We start from the raw sequence: 22,143 nt of genomic DNA, 5'->3' as shown, positions 1-22,143 counted from the left end.
CCTCGACACACGTTGCCATTGTCAGGTTCAAATCCAGCCTTGCACGTGCAGCTGCCGATAGGAACCATCCACTCGCCGTCTCCATTGCAGTACAGCTTTATGGGCACATCTACTTCCTCCGAGTTGGGAATGCAGATTCCTCTTGCAATTACCAGGGAGGTGCTCTCGGCCCCCGTCATGGTCTCTGGAAAGATTGCAAAGTTCTGGACAACACTTGGGCACTTCTTATAAAACACCCTGACTGACAGCAGAGACATGCAGGCGCCATAGTCCTGAAATGCCAGGTAGAAGCCATTTTTAGACAACGGGCCAAAGCTCCGCACTTCTGTGTTGACCTTCATCAGGCGTCCGCCGAAGTCCACCTGCGAGAAGCTTTCATCTGCTGCAATGGTGTCCACCTTGAGGTAAGGCGCCTCCATCCAGAAGGCCGTGCCTTTGGTGGCGATGACGGCGTCAGTTTCATAGTAATAGAGATTAAAGGTCTCCTTGCATGAGCCAGGGACGTTGGGGATGGAGCTGCAGTCGCGCACGGTGAATCGAATCTCCACATAGATGCGCTGTGCTCCACGCCGATCAATGAAGGTGGTGAGGAGCCAGTTGTTTTGACTGGGATCGAAGACGTTACACACCTGGTAGGTCCTGATTGTGTTGAGGTTTTCATCATAGCCGCTCACCTCCTCCCACTACAGAAAGAGAAGGAAAGAGAAGAGTGCACACGGTTGATTAGTAATCCCTGGTGGTACGGCTGTGGTGCTTTCTCCTTTTTTTGATAGAGAATGATAATATTGGCTGAGCCACAGATAATTTGTACACATCAGTAATCTCCCTAAGGCACTAAATTTAAGTCTACTTCCTGGATTAACAGAAGGGAATTAGCCTGTCGAGCTGTGGGGTTTATTCAGCTATTGAAAATACACACGTCCGTCTTTTTTGGAATTCTAAACAATTATTTAAGTGCAGCAACAACAAAAATGCCACGTCTTGTTCTCTAAATACGCTTAACTGCTGTAGTATGTGTACTGCCACTGCATAAACCCCGTGATTACTTTGGATGCGCCGCTATTTGCAATCTATGCCGAGCTAGACCAGGCGCGCAGTTGATACATTAGAACATGTGGTTTGTAACCAATGCAAGATTATGCACTTTTGAATTACAATTAGAAAGATGGGGAACCGAGAGCCGGTCTGATGGAAAGGCATTTGCCTGCAGACCGATCTGTAATACACTGCAGGCCATTTCTTGCAGGTGTGACCCAGAAAGTATGTTGGATGAGAATCAGAGGCTCCTTGGGGTATTAACTGCACAAAATCATGATGAAAATGTGCCATTACCATTTGGCTGGAATCACTGGGAATTGGAGAGAGAAATTAGTGAAATTAAAAAAAGATGGTTGCCTCGAAGCTTGCTTTCAGATAAATATTTTGGAATAACGGTCCAGCTGCATAAAAAAGCTGGTCAGGTTCAAATGTGTCTACTTATATTCTAAATGTGATATTTTAATTTGCAAAGCTATTTTAATATATAATGTATGTGTTATACTTTGAAAATACAGCTGGAGAGCAGACAGAGGGAACGAAATACAAAGGCACAATGCATGATGAGTCACATAAAAGCCACACTGACTTGAAATTAATATGTTGTGGAGCAGCGAGTGATTTGAAACAGTTGTATTATTTATTTTACATATTCTCCTCAGATCACTTCCACTGTCTGTAATAATACAAATTCTGGTTACTCCTATTTGAAGAAAAGCTTGGCACACAGTGCTATATTTCTCCGACTCCACCGATGGCGCAAACAGCTGTAGGCCAGGAGGAGTTAATGAGGTCTATAGAGGAGTAGGTGGGGGTCCAGTTAGTTCATGTTTTTCTTGTGAGCATATATTTACCGGTGCGTCCTTCTTTTTCTGACCTTTAAAGCCCCAGCTGCCCAATCAGACCTACAGGGGCGAAGTGAACACAGTAACCGTCCACACGCAACCTTCCACAATCGGTCAGACCACGAAAAGGATTCTACAGAAATATTGTCGGGTGAGTCGCTAAAGAAACGTGCATCGATAAACACGGGATAGTGAAAATAAACCAAAAACAATGACGATCATGTAAGTACTTGGCCCGAGGAATACACGCGGCAATATCTGGAGGAGAAACAGGAAGCTTTGGGTCAAGGAGAGGAAGGGGAGGGGAGAGGCGACACGGGTTGGAACGGTGACACCGCTGACATGATAAACGAGTTTACAGAAATCTGAGGCGCAAATTATAGCATTTTTTCACCGATGCTCCCTCAGTGCCCACTCTGCTGTACTCTCACCCTCTCCTCTCCTCCCCTTCTGTTCTCTTCGTCTCTGCTCTGTAATGACCATTCATCAGCATTACAGGAACCTGTCCCTTTCAGCACTGGCTGTTCATTAATACAGCCGGCCCTAGGCTCCTCTGTGCCCGTCTGCTCCGGTCTAGGAGGGGGTCCTCACCGCCCCTCGTCTCGCCAAATGACCACCATCTTTCACGCCAAAGAGAGGCCCGAGGCATCTCCGATAATGCCCGACGGAAATCTGTCCAGATATTCATTGGCTCCTGTGATAATGAACTGCAATGTCGTTCCTTTATTTCCTCCTCGGTAGATAGTCGGTGTCACCATTGTATCAAAGACAAAGAAAACTATTACAGGTGCGTCAGTTACTTAGCAGAAATCAAAACTTTCGCATCCCTCCAGCGCTTTGTATTCTGCTGCTATCGACGCCTGTGTGTGTAGATCGTGTTGTTCATAATTTGATGGTTTAGCGACCACATATTGATTTGCTGGCAGTTGTTTTGCTGCTGAAGAGCTTGAGGCTACGCGGCACATTTCTGCTTCTGTAAGTCCACAACATTTGATTACTCTGAGTATTAACATCGGTATGAATTCTTAAGCATCGTTGTCATTCTTCCTGTTTCATCAGCATTGAAATGCGTGTGACACACGTCGTGTTTTAAGAAGCAAGGACACTATCCATAGAAGGAGCTACATGCCCTGCAGTCACATCAATACTCTATTCAATTCTATTTCTATTTCTCTGCTCTTGCTTTTACATCATTTAAATCAAATCTTTCTCCAGCACTTCTCCATGACATCTCCCTGACCTTGCCAAAGGAGAGAGAGAAGAGAAGGCATCATCACCTGTCACCGTATTGATAATGGACCTCCTGGTCCTTGCATCCATTTTCTCTTTTTTTAATATGACTGCACTGCGTATATTTATTCCATGCAATGTGGACATAAGCACACATGTATGTTCGAGGCATGTATTATTCATATCGGCTCAAGACTAACAAGGTGTGGAAGACTGGAGACCGGAGTGAGATCTCTATGTTCCTGAGTCCTCTTTTGCACTACGCCAACATGTGTTTTCCCTGCTGGAGATGCCATTTAAGTTCAGATGTTAAGAGATAATGCTATCTGCTAGGTAAGAAACCGCAGAGCAGTAGAAGATGTGGATTGCATCCTAATGGAATTGAAGTAAAAAATCAAATGAATACAGTTGGTAGAGACATTAGACGGATCAACATCACTTTCGAGAGTCTTTTATGTGCCTCTATGAAGTCAGCTCTCACTGTACACATTTCTGCATCACTATGTCTAAATGTTATCATCACTGATCTCACTGAACACAAACTTTCTTGCTGATGAAAGAGCAGACAAATATTGAAAGCCTCTTTACACAACACTTATTTCTACACCAACCAAATGTACCCATTGGCTCCACTCTAATAGCTTTGCTTTTGCCAGTAATATAGGAGACTCTCTTCCCTGCCCCTGATTGTCAAGTGTGGCCATTGTGTGTGTCGTTATGGCTTCACTGTTTTATGGGCAGTAACGAGGAGATGGAGGAGCTATGGATTCACAGAGCACTTAATGTTTGTTTTAATGACCAGTCACAGCTAGCTGAGCTAGAAGCTGAGCGAAAAAAGAGATGGCGGAGGAGAGAAAAGGACAGAGTGATGGATAAACGGAAAACGCAAGGAATCCAGGAGAAGGGGGGGTAATATATTCAAGCTGATGGTCCTCTTCGCACAGCCTCAGCTCACTGCCATCAAGCCATCAATACTCTGCCCACATAAAGGCCATTCATCACATTGATCTCCTGCCATTACCTTCAAAGGCTAGAATAACACAGAGCAGCTCAGATGGCCACAGTCTTGTTCTACCGCGGGACCACAGCATCCAACAGTGAGCTCACACAGGGCTGAGAGTAACCTATTAGAACATGGACATAACACCTGTGGACCATAATAGGACAAATGGACTGGACTAATGAGTTATTTCGAGCAGGCATAGTGGCAACAGGACAGGAGCTATCCGCACACACGCTGCACGATTCCAGTCAAGCTTGATACCGACATAACAATAGCTATAGAGAAGAGGTCTGGCCTGAAAATAGTACAAAAGATGATGTAGTCCATTAACACCACATTCATCTTTTTTTTTTAGAATCGCAGGGAGTTTTTCAGGAACCGAATACATTGTACTTGCTTTTCAACTCAAGGAACCTGGACCATAATGTAGTTCCTGAGACTTAGTTCATGTCCCCCAAAAGTCTCTGCCCTGGGGATTTTTGCAGAGCTGAGCATTGCTGATTGGTCAAGCGCAAGTACAAGGGTGCCAATGGTATCAATGCTGGTTTTACATACTAAAGTAACTAGAAAACACTTGGCAGATTGTCACTATTAGGGATCAAGTGTTTTCTGCTTTTTTATTTCCCGATTTTGTTTGTTAGTTTAGTTCGTGTAAGGAGGCCAGTGGTTGCCACAAAATGAAATTCAGGAATAAAGTAAGAGCAATACGACTTCTGTTCTGATGTACTGTAACTCTATCCTCAATCATGCAAACCAGCCAAAACACTTGGCAGCCATAGGTCTGGTTGTGGTTCAGGCTTAACTTCACATACTTAAAGATGGGTCTTGACTACTTTAAGCTCATAATGTAATGGTAGTGGTTACATGGTAAAGAGAAGCATCTATAGGGCTGATCTTTAACCTCCAGTCATCGGTCTGATTCTCAGTGGAGTCCCACTAACTAACTGCTTTTAAAATCCATCAGCACCAGTTAATACAGCTATATACTCAGACGGACACAGAGGACAAGCAGCTCAGAGCATTTCCACATTCAAAGCTCCTCAGCCTAGAAAGGTCTACAAAATGCCATCGCAAATAGCAGATGAGCGCCTGGAAATTGTTTCTTGAGCGGCCGGCAACACTCCCACATTTCACTGTGATGATGGGCTTTTACAGCAGGACCAAAGGCAAGAGGTGTAGTTAACAGTGGACAGCAGTGGACAAATGTAACTGCTCCACCGCCATCATGTTCCCCTCAACGTTGTCCCAGACTACGCTCTGCTAGTGTAGTTTACAACTGATTGATTTGTGCCCTTTTCAGTTAAAGCACTCAACTTTGAGCTTTGCCTTCAAAAGGGACAGTCAGTAAGAGAAGTTGCTTCTTTTTTTTCTGTGTGGGATTCCCAAAGAATTGTCGGACTAGATTGTGTTTATATAGTTTTTCTGCCAACAGTACTATGGCTGGGATGAAATGGCTGGCACACTTTCTACCCAAGACTTGTCTGTTCATCTATCAATGCAGGACTAAAACATGTGGGTGGAGGCAAGCAGGAGATTGCTTTTCATACTACACGCTTAGGATGAATATCTCAATAATGAACCTATTTGTTATTCATGGCAACAGAACATTGTACCGAGGCAGGGAAAGTATACCTTCATAGAATCAATTTTTTAGATAATTAGGCATGAATAAATCAGCATTTAAAGAGCTGGCTTTTGATAAAAAAGGGAAAAGAAAAGAACAGGGAAGGGCGGACATGCGGGTGAAATTCACATTGACACATTTGCAAAGGCCAAGGTCTCAGAAGGACAGTGGATTATAGCTGGACATGAAAAGCAGAGATAGGGATTGAACTCTGTATGCCCCTCCTGAAAGATGCTCATCTCATTTTGCAAAGCTCAGACAGTTTTTTTCTTTCTATGGCTCCCTCTGACTTAGTGAGGATATTTGAATTTCAACCTTTGGGTCTGTTCTTTGAAATCAAAAGAACGGAGATGTCATGTAAAGCAACAGTTGGTTTGCTTTGGCAACAATAACTGCAGCTACGTTTACTCGCATCCTCTTGAGACACATGCTGGTCTTGTGAATTCACCTTTTCTGAAAGCTACGCCTCCTCCACCTCCTCACACACACACACGCACACACACACACAATCAGACTTGGGCCTCTAAAATATGCAGTGGCATGATTGCTATTATCATTTCTGATCAGCTCTGTTATTGAATGAGGGCTGCTGTCAGACCAGTTGCATGGGAATGATTATTTTGCGCGGCATCTGTGGCCTAGTTCCGCCCGGCTGAATGTGATGGATGGGGAGGAAATGGTGATGTCTGAAACACTCCCAGTGCTGCCAGATCCCAGCCACTCTATAATTACAGTCCCACAGTTTGACTGAGCCCAAATAGAACTCGGTCTGTCTGCATCAGAATGAGAGCCACTGAAGATCGTGCCCCGATCAATACATTTACTGACCTGAGGTGTGAGGCAAGTGAGCTCATGCTGATGTTGCTGAGAATAAACAAAAACTATCGCAGGCTTCTTTTTTTGTTGCTTTGTTGGTACTGGTGGCTTTCATACCAAATTTGATGAAACGAGAAATACGCTGAGTTGACACATGATATGCAATTTGGTCTCCACGCTCCCAAATGTCTTTGATATGGCTTTTGTTCTTAGATCCTGTACAAGATGCACATAATGCGGCATCACGCTGCGCCATTCAAGTGAACAATCCTCTCAGGCTCCTCTATCCAACTTCTGTAATATTATTATTAACACTTGCATTTTCAATTACGTGCTGGTAGCTTTGAAGCGCCAGCCGATCTGAGTGAGGATGTTTTTAGATTGAGCTGCTAGTGAACACATCCCTGCTCGGTGTTGTCGTGGCAGTGACTATACTGTCGTTACTCAGTGCAGGCTGACAATGAACGCAGATGCTCGTTCTTTCAGTCAAGAACAATGACATTTAAATGTTAACCGCAGGAAATTTAGCCTCATCCTACAGAAGATTTAAAATATGAAGATTGGATTATTAACACAAACATAATTCAAAGAGAATGACGGGTGTTTTAGCTTTTACGAGGTTACTTGATGGAACAGGAGGTGGGAAAACTTATACAGCAGCCAATGTTTGAAATAGAAATAATGTCCACTGGACAACTTCTATTCAATACATTTGAACACGTTTTACCATTAAAACATGTGGCAATGAAAATGAATGATGATGGTTGAATTATTATCCTCTAAGGTAAGAATTCTACTACACATTTCACATATGATTACATTTACATGAACATGCTCTTCTATATAAGGAAGTAGTCTCCAATTATGCATGTTGTTGCTAAAAAATAGTAAAGTTGTAATGTGTGCAGGTCTGTGTGGAGTAAAATAATTTCAGATCTTTACACAATTATCATGTAAGGCCCATATGAGTAAGCCTAAAAATAATCCAGTAAAAGTTTTGGAACAACAATGCAATCAAAAGGACAAACAAAAGGTTAATGTAGTTGTGTTGAAACAGAGAACTGTTTCCTGTAGACTTTTGCTTCAGGAGGACCTGGACACACCCACTGGAGTACCTTCACAGAAACCATGCAGCTGATGGCCTCAGCAGGGCTTTCAGTTTCCAGAAGCAACATTACCTCGAATCACCCGGTGCTAAAGGCTCAACCTTATGGATCTGTTGTGGAGGATCATGAGGAGGACGACTTAATGGTCCATCACGACTGTGTGTCTATATTGAAATTGGAGATGTGCCCATGCACCAGCAGGTACGGAAAGAGACAAAAATGTAAATGAAAAAGTGGATGACGAAGGTCAGGAGAGAGAGAGAGAAATTCACAGATGGAGCCGACATAAAAAAAAAGCGTATGAGTAAATAATTCAGAATGGACGAGAGGTATATAAATGATGAACACAAATGGAGTGTATTAACAAGGGGTAAAGGGAGGGAGGGAAACGCAGAAAGGGAGTGAAAGCTGTCGCTAGGCAGGATCCCTGGACCCCTATGGCCCGAGGCAAGGCCATTTAGGGACGAACCACAAAGAACATGTCAGCAGGGGACAGAGAATGGCAAGGTATCAAGGCTTTTGGGTGCAAAGAGGCCCCCAGCCTGCATGTCTGTGTGTGTGTGTGTGTGTGTGTGTGTGTGTATAAAAATCCTTCAAAGCATGACACCTGACAGCCCTATCCTCCAGACACAAAGACATGGAGATGGAGAGAGGGCGGGGGATGTTGGTTAAGTAAAGATAGAGCAAAAGGGGAGTCTGAGCTTTGAGACACCAGTAAAGAAAAGAAAAGCAGGATAAAAAAAAGCACACGGAAAAAAAGGATTTCGACCCGCTCTGTAGGGCTGCCAAAATCGCAGGTACTACAGGTACCGTAATAGAAACACAATCAGTGTTACAGCCACTCCTTCGCACTCCTCCAAATTCATACCAGATTAAAGATAGACTCACTTTTTTTTTTTTTCTCCATTCTTTTTTTGCCCCACTGCTATCACTTTGTTCTTTTATTTATCTGCGACGGAAAAAATTGTCCTCGGCTCCTAAGACATCTAAGATAATTCTTATGTGTGAAATGTGGATGGGAAATCCACAGGAAGGAAATAAATATTTGAGGTAGTCACATGCTATTTCATTTCAAAGAGGCAAAGAAATGTAGGAAAGAAAAGGTGAAAAGGAAATGATGATGAAGCCCGATATAACTTGTAACTATATTCTGTTTGTGTTCCACACTGTAATGGTCTGCTCTGTCTGAAGATGCTGCTGTCTTGTCCATGTCTCCCTTCGAAAATGATTTAGAAAGGGAATGAAATCTTATTGACAAAAATACAAATGTTCAGAGCTAAAATATGATATGGGAGTGGTTCCACACACAGAATAACACAACTACAACACACACACTCACACACACACAGACATTGTGATTGAAGTGATTTGTTGTGTTATTATATTCTGTCCTTCATCCCGAGCAGAGAGGTCTGTGTCTGAAGTCCTGGCTACACTCCCTAAATCACACTCACTAAGCATGGAGGCCAAATGAAACCGGTCTCACTGATATGACACAATGGCTGTGTGTGTACTGTTTATAAGGAGTTATGTATTAATATGTGAATATGTGCCGGTACTAAATTCTCACAATATACGTGTGCAGTTTCCATCCGTCTCTGTGTGAATTGTGTGTGTGTGTGTGTGTGCGTGTGTTTGTGTGTGTGCATGTAATGAAGGCACTCTTCTCACCTGGCCGCTGAAGCGCAGCCAGCATGACTCACTGTCGTCTCTTTCTCCTCTCATTCCATTTCAGCTCGAGCTCTGCAGGTTCAGAGTTCACCTTCATCTCTCTCTCTCCATCTCCCTCTGACTCTAATTATCTAATTCCAATCTGCCTCTTTCTCCTTCCTCTCTACCTTTCACTCTTCTTCACTCCCTCCTGTGTTCCCTGATGCCCGTTGTGCCTGCCTGTCTGTCTGCCTGTCTGCTGCCTGCCTGCCTGTCTGTCTGTCAGGATATGAATAATTGAGGTGTATTGAGTCTGGTCAGCAGATGGTGAGATGGCTGTTATGGATCTATCTGTGCTCTTTAGGAATCGCTGAGTGTATGCTGACACCTGTCCAGTTAAGGCTCACAGGAGCTTTTGCTTAAGCACAGGCCGGGCGCGCCCCCAAAACACCTCTCCGGAAACACCTGCTCTTTTGTACGCTCACATATGCAGGTGCAGATAAATAACGGCGAACTCAGACAATTCAAAATATGCGTGAGCACACACACACAGCGTCCTCGTGTGGAAATACAAAAACAAACAAACATGTCAGGGTGAGATCCATTCTGTCTCCCTCCCTCGTTTTGCACCTGCTTTCGACCTGATGACGGGGATTTGTCGAAAAATCTCATCATCTTTCTGCTGGCGCCTCGCTCCGAACGCCTTTTCCTGTCCGTCGTGTCCCCCAGCATTTATCCTCCACACCCCCCTCTCCCTGCTCACTTAGCTGACTCTTTATCCCCCGTCTCCCCGAGCCCCTTATAACCACGGAAACCTGCTCTATTTCTACACGCTTGACAGCACCCACAGGCTCCAGCCGCCCCGCTGACCCCTCAACCCCTCAACCCCCCCGAGGCCACCTTAAAGCCCGAACTCTGTCTGTGACCTCTTAGAGTCACACGAGTTGACCCAATCTCTCATTCACAGGCACACTCACAGCTGGATGCTGCAATTCTACAGGGGTGCTTTTTGTCGTTGTTGGCTCGGGTTCACACACGTTCTCTTATGCTCTCTCACTCCAGTTCCTCCGGTTCCCCCTCCCTCCTCAAACCTCTGTGCTGATCCTGCAACCCTTTTCAGCTCCTCCGCCTTGTTTTTTTCCCCTCCCAGCTCCCTCTCATCCCCCACACTCTCAGCCCCCTCGCTCTCTTCCTCACTCCACACTCCCCTAATCCCATCCGCTCCCTCTCAAATTAAAGCATTTTTTTCAGTCATCCACATTGTTGGTGGGGGTGGGAGGGGTGCGGGGGGAACGCTGCCTCTTCATGTGCCTCTATGGTTCTAGTATCTTTATATTTCCCGGTGGTATACCATAGCGCTACAGGCTAGTTAATATTACGAGGCTCTTTCTTCCTGCACGATCCTGCTCTTTAAAAACAGCTTGTGGACACACAGCCTTGCTCTTCTGCTGTTCTTCATTCTCACCTCACTCTCCTTTCCTCTTCAAATTCCCTTAAATGATTGTAATACAATACCCTGGTTTGTCACATTCCAGTGTCTATGCCTACATCCTGCACACGGGAAACCAGATTACTGTGAGAAATATCAAGCAGGAAATCGAGTAACACAATTATGTCCACAACAAAAGTTTAAGAAAAACTCACATTGAATTGGCGAGTAATCTGCTTTCTGCCTGTCTACACAGATATTGTTTAACTGTATGTAACTTAACACTGTATGGAGGGAATGGTGTTTGGACTGTTAAGACAGTGGCTCTGTAGTGGGAGGAGTTTTTGTTGTTTTTACACTTAACATGAACAAAATGAATGGTTCAACTTTTTAGTTACTCTAAGTTTGACTTTATGACCGCCTGCATTTCATCATTTGGGTTCGAGGGATGAGCCGTTTCACTGCAAGCACAGATATTTAATTTCACCTTGCAGTTGGGCTTTTCATGTGTTTTTTTATCATGAACATACAACACTCTGTATATATGACCATGAAATGAAAGGGGACATATAGTGAAAAAGTGTTGGTATCTGGAGTGCCTACCCAGCCACAAACTATAAAATAAGGCAACCCAGTCCGTTTTTGTGGGCTGTCTAGATCATTCAGATTTGGCTCCCCTTCCTATGTCACAATGTCACATGCAGTTCATTAGAATATAGAATACATATTACAATATACGTGAGTATCTCCACCCGCAGCTTGAAAACTACCTCTGCAAAGGTGCACCAAGAGGAGACTGGGATGTTTCAGAGTGTTCAGACAGATGGCCTCCAACTGGATACAGGTATATTGAGACAGACAGTATGAACATTAAAGCATAAAAACAGTACAAACCTGAAAATGAGCATATATGTCCCCTTGAATCGCTTAATCTGATGGAGAAAACCTGGTTTGAGTGTATTTATGTATTATTTATTACCTATTTTGGCGTCTTGTGATTTTAAGTGAATTTTAACTGTGTTGTGAGTAAACTGAAACTGAACTGAGGTTCATCATTTAGATGATGTTCAGAAACCAAGTCACTGTTAATAACTGAGAATACTCACATTATGAGTGCATGTAAGTCTACATTAGCAAGACCGGTGTGTCTGTGTCCGTTTCATTGTCTTTCTTGTGCTCTGTCCCATGGCCACACGGCGAGGTCGAGAGCCATGTGCCTCTCTGGGACTCCATATTCTATTTGTCATAAAGTAGTAAGGATGTGCGTGAGAGAGCGACAGAGAGCGACGGAGAGAGAGAACAAGCAGACTGATAAGGGTGGAGGTGAGACAGAAACACAGTTAAAAATACATTGGAGGTGAAGGTCCACAGAGGGAAAGAAAGAATATATCCAACAGAGATGAAACAATAAAAGCTGGAGCAAGAATGCACATTATGAAGGAATATCATAACTTGGTTTGCTGTACATATATCTGAGCTCTGCTCTCCAGCAGATGCTCACACACAAGTGAGCAATTGCATATTGTCGCTCCATTATACATTCACACGGCCAACCCTGATAAGTCCTTGTGTTTACACCACTGGAACTAATGACACTGCTTCTGCAATCCTTCAGAATTAACCCTTCTGGTCAGCCAAACACAAACACACATACACACCTCTTATGGACTCCTGGAGGAGGAGTTACTAAAGGAAATTAATGAGATGTATCAAATAGCACAGGGACAACATGTGAGTGTGTGTGCGTGTGTGTGTGTGCGTGTGTGTACGCCTTTTCTCTTGTGTGTGTTAGAGAGGCAGTTATCAGACAATAATTAACCACAGAGCCACTGGCTATGCCACAAAATACACATGATTATTAAAATTAGTAAGCACTGGACATTATCTATTTTTTTACATTGACACCGAAATAGGCTGCAGTCATGCTGATGAGATTTACCTCTCGCTAAATCTCATCAGCATGACCATTACATGAGCTAGGGAACGCTGAGATGGAATACATGTGTCAAATCTGATAATCAATTAAATACTGGATTACCAAATCAGGTGATATATATATATATATATATATATATATATATATATATATATATATATATATTACACAAACAAACGGGTGCACCAGCAACCACAAAGGGGGAGTGTTGTACATGGAAATGATCGAATATCGCAGGTTTGACATAAATACATATTTAAATGCAACAGAAATACTATAATTAAAAACCTGCGGAATAAAGTATGTGTATGTGTGTGTGTGTGTGTGTGTGTGTGTGTGTGTGTGTGTATATAAGTACACATGCGTATGTGTGTGAGAGAGAGTGCTGCATCGCCGGGAGGCTTGATGAACTGCAGGCCGTAGATGTCTCTACTCAGTGGGTCTTATATGGATAGAAGTGTGACAGTGTGAGGCTGGTCCATGGGGGGGGGGGCATCTAATTTATTCAATTTCATATTATGTAAGTTTGTAAGTGCTGACCCAACTCTCACAGTATTCCGGGTGAACAGCACCGGGTGTGAAATCAACACGCCTCTAAAGATGAACTCAGAATCTCGGGGGCTTGGTGCAAAGACTGATGTTGTGCAACAAAGTGTGGGATTCTTAAAACAGCAATAAATAAAACAATTGAAAGGCCGCTAAACATTCAATTCACTCTGAGGCGACAAGTTATGCATGCTCACTAACACAGTAATCATTTGGAAATCAATGACATTGATTTGAACTATGTTGGCCGACCTGCAACATGACCTCAGTGTCTTGTTTTAGGTTTTCTTCTGGTGAGGACAGAATGCTCACGAGCTACTCATCCTATTTTAAGTGTAATCCTGCTGTATTCATATACAGTAAAATAAATGCATTTAAAGTAGTTCCCTCACTCTAGAAAACGATATAACTATATTTGGTATGTAGCATGTATCAACATACCTTTAATAGGATGAATGTTATTCATACAGCAGCAGACATAAGCAAGATCTTAACTGTAAGATCATGTTAGGATTGTGCACCAACACACACACACACACACACACACACACACACACTTGTATCACATAAAATGCACACAAGGTTATTCCAGGGTCCAGGTTGTTTTAGTTAGCACTCCTTTGGGGAGAGGAGAAACAGCGTGGACTGCCATACTCTCCAATGTTTAAACAGAAGTTCTGTTCAAAAGCAATAAAAGCTCCTTTTACAAGTGTGTAAAATGCTTCATAAAGACCCAAGAAACCAGAAAATGCAGGAAACAGTCACCGTCTGTCCTGGACGATGTTGGTCTATGGAGCTGATTTAATTATTGATTTACAGCAAAGAGCACAAGGCCTTAAAAATATATTTAAGTCCATTAGTGTAATATGGCAATCATACTTCCCATCGTGTGATTCTTTCAGAAAAAAACAAAACCTGTCCCCATTCTGATGACATAGCACTTTCCTTCTTTCAACTCTTTATGTGCATGAAACTACCGGAAAGTTGAAAATAGTTCCCCTAATATCTGAAAAGCCCTGAGCGTTTCCATCCTATTAGCTCCTCCTTCCCCGTTTCATCCTAATACCTCCACTTCCCTGCATAAATGTATCATTACAGTATCATTATGTCTACGGTATCCCCCCAGCCTCAATTTACAGGGACTTAGGTACTGTGTCTGGGGCTTACGTGGACCCATTATGTCATTAAGTCATTACGAGCTGGGACAGAGAGAAAATAATACCCATAATAGGAGCTTCATTGGGCACTACTTAAGTATATACTCCCATCCTGCCTGCCTTCCTGTCTATTTGTCTGGCTGCCTGTAGATCTGTGTGTGCACACCGTGTTTCTTCCTCCCCACAAAAAGAGTTTGAACAGAAACTTCTGAAACCATTTTTTTCTTTGGTCCGGATGAGTGTGTGTGTGTGTGTGTGTGTGTGTGTCTGTTTGTGTGTGTGTTGACAAAAACAGACTCACCCCAGAATTAGGGTACGCCGTCCAGCCCAGTTCAGCTGTGGCCACGCGAGTGTCCATCACGGTCTCTGCAGAGGAGAAAGGAAAGGAGGTAGAGAGAGACAAGCACAGCGTTTAGCCTCAGAAAAGCTATTTTGGGTATCATTCCACAGAGTTGAACCACATTCAAGCCCCGTTGATCGCTTGACACAATCATTGATGAACAGAGAGGAGATGAATCCTTCAGAGCATTTCATCCGTCTCTGCTCGACTTCTGCTAAGACAAGAGACATGGGAACAAAGCTTTGGCACTTTGCTGGAAGGAATGTCTGAGAGACTCTGTCATGCTGGTAAACGCTGAGCTTTGTATTGTGTTGTCTCCGTGACAGCGTGAAACTACACTATGTGCATCCTGCCTTTGTTTGTGCGAGTGCATGCATTTTGCACGGTATGTGCAGTCATTTGAGAAAAGAAACGGGTGGATATTTTGGTATTTTGTCAGCGTGCACATGAGAAACACGGTACGGGTTTGCGTGTGTGAGCGCTGCACTTTGTCACATTGTTTAACCCAAAGAAAGCGGCTTCACACATGCAGAGGGAGCCCTCCGAGGCGAGGCCATTGCTAAAAGGACGTGAAGTTTGTCGACTACAAGCAAGGACAAACCCCGAAAACTAGTTTTGACTTCTGTCAGTCCTTCCCAACCCACAGTAACACAATGTACTGCATTTCCAAAGCATGCAGTGTGTGTGGGAGCTTTCATGAGCAGCACGAAGATGTCTTGAGTTTGGCTGCAGCTGTACCGTACGGTGCACTGGTTGCAAAGGAATACGAGACAATCAAATGGTGTAACCTGTGAAAGGATTATATGCCATAGGGGAACAGTTCAGAGGAGATTTGAATTTATCTACCACACTTTTGGACTTTTGTATTATAAAAGGTGTCTTATCTGGTCCCCTATCAATGAAATATAAGACAAAGATTACCTCTGGCTAATCCGCAGTGACACACCGCAGACAAACAAGTCTGGCAGCTCACCCAAGACGTTTGTCAGCCCCGTTTTGATTAATATCTGCCTTGTTGGCACACTGGAATCTGGAAACCCGATATAGCTCCAGGAAAGAAGAGAGAAGCGTGACAGTTATTATGAACCTGTCTCTCGCACGCATACACAGACGCACACACACACAGATCTATAGAGTGATGGACTGGGTGACAAGTTGGCCTTAGCAGTGTGATGATAGATTCATAATTTCCCCAGTAACAGACAGTTTATTCTCTGGCCTCAGCCTTCCTTCCATCTTATAGCGAGTGAAGCATATTTCACGTGATGCCCTCTGCCAACATGCCCTCAAATGACTGGTATTTCTGGGTGCTCATGATCTGCAGTAGATGTAGTGAGGGTGTGTGGGAATTTTTCAGAGGAGCCGCGGTTGCTGTGTTGGCTTGGACGTCTTCCACTGTCACAGCACACGGTTGGCTAGCGACGCCCACACGTGTTGTTGATAAGGGAGAGACATCTCACTCCGTCTGCAAGCGAAGACACAACCAGCAGACGACGTCTGCGTTCAAGAAGAAGTTCCAGCCCTCGGCACCCTCCCTTCACCCACTCCTCCACAGGAAGCACAAACCCGCAGCTGTTGCTTATTTGGAATCCGACTGAACTTGCAGTGATTTAGAAATCATTCCAAATGATGGAGCGCTCAAAGCCCGTCTTCTGCAATTCAAGTGGTCTTGGTAAAAAAACACGATGAGTGACAAGGGACCGGTAGGAAAGAAAAAAGCCTTTTCATTCTCAATCTCTACTTACTGGGAGAAACTGTCCTCAGACATGAAACAAATTAGCCCATGTAATTCAGCTGCACTCACAAGCTCTCGCACAGATACACATTAAGCCACGCACAAGCTTTCACGCACACACACACGCACACACACAGATACACACTTACGTTCACCAGCCAACTCAGAGAGCAATTTTCTGTGTACACCTACAGTGACAGCCTTGTTCACACCCGACTTCCATCAGAGTATTTCAATTTCCCTAAGATCAGCCTTGTCTTGTCTAGTTTCCACAGCCAGCCAGCCAGCCAGCTCCAGCCCGCCTGCCTGCCTGCCTGCACGACTTGCTGTCAGCTGGGGAGATAGGAGCATGAAACAGCCCTCAGCGCCAGCCAGCGTTGTGGGGACTGCCAACCCTTTCTCAGGGGAAATCACAGAAGCTTTAGTCAAATCACACAGGCATTGGTTGGCCATTTCCCATTTCCTTTTAAAAGGAAAAGTGGGGTGAAGGAGGCGCAAGATGGTGTAGGAAGGAGACAAAAAAAAGGTCAAAAGCCCATGGGAGGGACGAGTGAGTTGTGTCATGTGACCTAATGTCTACCATTAGCAGAATATCAGAGTAGCAGATGAGTAAATGGAGTATGCTAAGTGGTTATTAGCAACAGGGCGGGGCTCACACAGCCGTCATGCGGTAGCCCGCGCACCTGTCCACTGGCACTGGGGATTTGGAAAATGTCCCTTGTGTATGTGAGTTTTAAATGAGCCGTGTTGCAGACCATTCATCCATTTAATCATAAGTGGATTTGAAGAGTTTTATTTTAAAATGAGCAACCCACATTCATTAGAAAAGATAGCTCTTTCAAAATTAGAAGAGGTTTGGTTTATTACTGAAATTATAATTTATCCTATGACATGGGTTTAACAAAACAGTATTATTATTATTTTTTTTTTTTATAGAAACAAATGAATATGTATGCATTTTTATTTCTGTTTGGGGTAACTCTGAATTTTTATTTTAAGACACTTATTTCCTCTAATTCATCTCTCCTCGCTGTATGTAGGTTCTAGTAGCTTAACGCTGGGTTACTCCTCAGCTTAGTCCATAAAACCCTGGTAAAAACTATTAATCCTCCTTTCCATGGCTCCCTGATTCTGATCGCAGTTATATCTGACCGCAGCTCCCGTTACCCTCTCTCTTTCTGTTTTTACCAAGTCATTTGGAAAACAAGTCCCTCATGTTTGGATCGTACCTCAGAGTGTTTTCTCATTCATTCATATTCTGCAACTATGGTATTCTGCAATGCATTCACACAACATCTCCTGGCCCTGTGGCTCTTTTAACCCTTTCAAGGCAAGCTGCCCTGACACCTACAAGCTATTGTTTTCCAATTGATTTATGACACAGTCAACATTAAGCTCTCTATATTAATAATTGTCCCACAGACTGAACTGCTGAACCTGGATGTGTTTAATTTATTGGAGCTTGCAGGTGGAGCTGACATAGCTCTAAAACATACAGCGGAAGTGGGTCGGCTCATTGTGTAAGGCTCACTCAAGCTGATACACTGCCACCAAACGAGTCAAAACCCAGAAGTCGAGCCCAAACAAAGGCTCGACCGTAGGCCGACACCTTCCAATGCCAGAAAGCACAGCTCCTTCTCATTAGTAGCAAGTGGTAGATCAATACCAAATGGTAGGCTGTTTCCACAGTTACAGAGAGAGGGAGGGAGAGAAATGAAAGAGCGAGAGAGACTGCATTAAACATTGATGGGACCTTGCGCACCAGATCGATAAGGCAGCCGTCTTCACACAATTACACGTCAGCAAGCAGTCGCATGATACATCACGGACGCGGCAATGCGCGCATTTGGTCCAAAGAACGTCTATAGAAAGAGAAGAAGAGCAGCGGGTCCAGATCGCCATCTCGCCATCCTCTACGAGTCTTTCCGTACGGGACTATAATTCCATGCGTCGCAAATGAGAATGGCAACGCGCCTGTGTCCCTCTTTTGTGGCCGTGCCTGTGTGATTGTATGGCTGCTGGTCGATAGAACATGTGCTGAAGCGCCTCTCCGAAGCATGGCTCCTTAGTCAATACGGCAGACAAATCTCTGCAGATTTCCCTTTCCACCCCATAACACATCTTTCCCAGTCATCTGTCCCTTAACCCCCCCCCCCCCCCCCCCCCCTCTTCTATGTCCTCCTGTTCAAGGATGCTGGTTCACTTTGTAATTCAATGAGACAATCATGTCCAGATGCTGGATGCCGGGCTGAGAGGGGCTTCTCTTTGTGATTGTAGACACACACTGAAATAAGATCCGAGGGCCTTGAACAACATTATTTAAGAGGGGTTTATCTTTTCTCCACAACTGATTCAAGATGCGAGGACCAAGAGAGGGAGATAGGGAAGGGAATGGACAGACAGACATAGGGAAAGACGGAGACGGAAAAACCGAAATCAGCAGGATTGAAATGAGCACTTAACAATGATGAAGCCCCACGGTACCCTGCTGAGCCTGGCATCTTAATACGGGGCTGAAAACAAAGTGACAAACAAACATGAGAAAAGGCTGCTGCCGCTGCTGCCGCATCTCCCAAACCAATCAGTCGTCCACTCGGGGGATTTTATGAATAAAAAGGGAACATTTTTGAGTGAAGTGTTTTCTAAACAAATCGTGTGGAAGGTTGTGACACAGGCAGTCACTTCAACCTGGGAAATCGCCCCCCAGAAAATTGGATGACAGGATCAGCTCAAGTCCAAACGTGGTCAAGAGCACGGAGCTGATCTGAAAACCCAAACTGGGGTTGTGGCACAGCACAGCCTCAGGGGGAACAGAATATGAATGATGCGATGTCTTTGATGGAGTCACCGTGTTCAACAGAGAAGACAATCCTTGCGAACATAGATGTGAGACTCTTCTAATCGGCGCCACACTAAAGCGGTGTCACTCGTACTTCACTTTAAATAGAAGATACAGAAGAGCCAACAGAAATACATCAAAGGAAATAAGTTACTTCTATGTCTCCCTGTAGACAGCAGTGACAATGTGGCGGATTTGAAAATTGAACACAAAATAATCTGCCAGCCTCGGAGACATTAGCGTGGAGTGATGGGATACACAAGTCCCGCTTCGGTGGGCCAGAATAAATGAGCAGGCTCACAAATCACACACACACGCGCACACACACACACACACACACATATATATTAACAGTGGTCTGGGCTCGCAGGCGCTCGCTCTGGCTGAGTGAAAATGAAATCTTCGGCACGAAAGAAGACCGGCAACAGGAAAAGCCAAGCGAAATGAGAGGAGATCTCCAGAAGAGGGGGACCACAGAAGCCAAAGTGAGATCGGCAGCAGATGTGAGGAAGAAATGCCTCGCAAGACAGAAACCTTATTATACATGCAGCATCTGCAGAACCTGATGCAATTATGCTGTCATCACAGCAAGGTGACATTCTGTTGGCCTTCCACATCTGGGCTGCGACGTCGCAGAAAACTTGAGATTCAACCTTGCGGCACTGAGTGAGCAGCCGCACTCTTCTTCCCCACTATTACCGGCTTGTAAAAGAGTCGCTTTGGAAGGGAAGCAGGAAAACACCACAGCCCCCTCGAGGCGGGGCTGGCCAACACAGACAGGGACACAACCAATGCACACCCAGAGGCAACAGATCCACGCTCCTAATCACATCCGCGTGGTCAGTCACTCATTCAGCTAAAGGCCTGAGACAGAAACAAGCACATTTGTACAAAACCCCCCCAACCCCACAGCTCTCTCTCTCTCTCGCTCTCTCTCGCTCTCTCTCGCTCTCTCTCGCTCTCTCTCGCTCTCTCTCTCGGTCAGGGGAGAGAGAGAGGTTAGGCACATCATTTGCATGCATTAACATTGCATTAGCAGACAGAGTGATCTTTAGAAACCAGGCTGCCGGAGAGTGTCATCTTTAATTCATCATAACCCCACCCCCCCCTCTCGCTCTCTCTTTACCTCCACCTTCTTCTTCTTCTCCTCCCTCTTTCCTCTCCCACACATCCACCCCTCTTCTCCCTCACCCCCTTAATCCCAGTGCATCCGCTCTCCTCCTCATCTCTGCGTGCTTCTTCCATTTACCACCGTCTTTCATCTCCTTCCCTTCCCCCCCCTGTCTCTTTTTGGCCTTCTTGTTTCCATTCCTTCCCCTTATCTTTCTTTCTCTCTACCTTCTGTTAATGACAGGCTACAGGGGGTTTGATTCCTCTTCCTGCATGAGCTCCATGCAGGATAAGCAGAAGAAGGGACACACCCAAAAGACACACAAAAAAACTCCTTGCATGCATCGGTCTGGGAGGCAGAGGATGTCTCGGCTTCACACGGGGCTCTCTGATGCGACCCATTGGCCTCTGCTTATTACAAAGGAAATCTCCCAATCAAAAACTCCATCTCTTCTTCTAATGCTTGCAAATTACAAGTAATTGTCTAGCTCACTGGATGTAAAGGAGAGGAAACCAATGTTCTCCTATGTTGTAACGATTACCAGAGACAGATAGAAGGAATCTCACCAAGTCTCATCCTATGGCTCACAAACTAACAACCTAATTACTTTTAGCGTAAGTGCAAAAGACTTCCAATTAATCCTCCTCCTCTTCTTTACAAAATAATAGGGCAGAAAGTTAGATAGCTAAACCACATAATGGTGGGGCTGTAGAGTTTATGCTAGACACAGATCAATGGCAGGGAAGCAAATCTCCAAAATATGGCATAACATGAGTATCAGTTTCCAAACAGTGGGGATATTAACGTTTCCATTAAAAGGTTAAATTATATCAACGTAATCTGGTGAAACACAGTGTTCAGCATTCTGATGAAAGATATACAATTTCAAATGTCTCGTTTTCTCCCTGCTCATGACGCACGCAGCAGAAATATGATCGCCCTCATCTTTGGAGCGAGTCTGGCAGTGATGACACCGCTTCGGGAATTCTGCAGTTACTTTAGTATACCGACATTTAATGTAGCCCCAGAGGGACCAATCAAAAGCCGACATTTTTGTTGATAGATAATGCTTCTCGCCCTCCTTTTGGTAAGGAAAAATACACAACATTGCATGCGTGTACACATACCCAGTACAGACAAGCACATTCATTAGTTTTAAGACATGCAGCTCCAGGACAAAGTTCTTCCAAGATTTGTACCGTAGTGAACATCAAATGTCTTTTCGTTGGAAAAATAATGTGTAATTCACAAATGTGTATATATTATCTTACTATGCAAGGTTAATGCTCACATACATAATTATCGGGCTGCCAAACACATCGCAGAGAAACTCAATATGAAACCATTTATACCTCGCAGTAATGAGCCCGGGATCGGCTCAGGCTTGCTGTAGCAGCAGTGACCAAGCAATAATCCAGATGGAAGCAGCGCTAGCCTCCCACAACCATCACAATACTCATTACTGCTGATATTACCTCAGCCAGCCTGTCTCCTCTTAAGAAACCTGGCAATTTGCTGGAGTAAAATGAGATAATTACAACTCTTATCAGGCTCCTCACCTTACAGAACAGAATCCAGGGAGAGGGAGACTACTCCCCATCTATTCACTGGCTGTAGAACAAGGCTTTGGCTGGATTCCCAATCACTGAGCCACACCCACCCACTGTCATTTACTCTCTTTGCAACTCCTCCCACAACCATTTCTTTCTAATAAATGCAGTAAAAGCAGACATTTGATCAC

At 44.3% G+C, this 22,143-nt stretch overlaps 1 protein-coding gene across 1 annotated transcript in view; it reads right to left on the bottom strand.

Moving 5' to 3' along the window:
• The window catches only part of LOC117746320 (ephrin type-B receptor 1-B), a gene marked incomplete at its 5' end in the record, with an annotated part of 95,395 nt that extends 80,645 nt beyond the window's left edge, over positions 1-14,750 (bottom strand). The window contains 2 exons of the mRNA XM_034555377.1: positions 2-683; positions 14,679-14,750. Coding sequence (XP_034411268.1) covers positions 2-683; positions 14,679-14,750 — 754 coding nt within the window. The remainder of the gene's footprint in view (position 1; positions 684-14,678) is intronic.
• Positions 14,751-22,143: the final 7,393 nt, after the last annotated feature.

Source organism: Cyclopterus lumpus, chromosome 17 (assembly GCF_009769545.1).
Source record: "Cyclopterus lumpus isolate fCycLum1 chromosome 17, fCycLum1.pri, whole genome shotgun sequence".
NCBI classification, from domain to species: Eukaryota; Metazoa; Chordata; class Actinopteri; order Perciformes; family Cyclopteridae; genus Cyclopterus; species Cyclopterus lumpus.
This window is presented reverse-complemented; position numbering and strand designations above follow the sequence as displayed.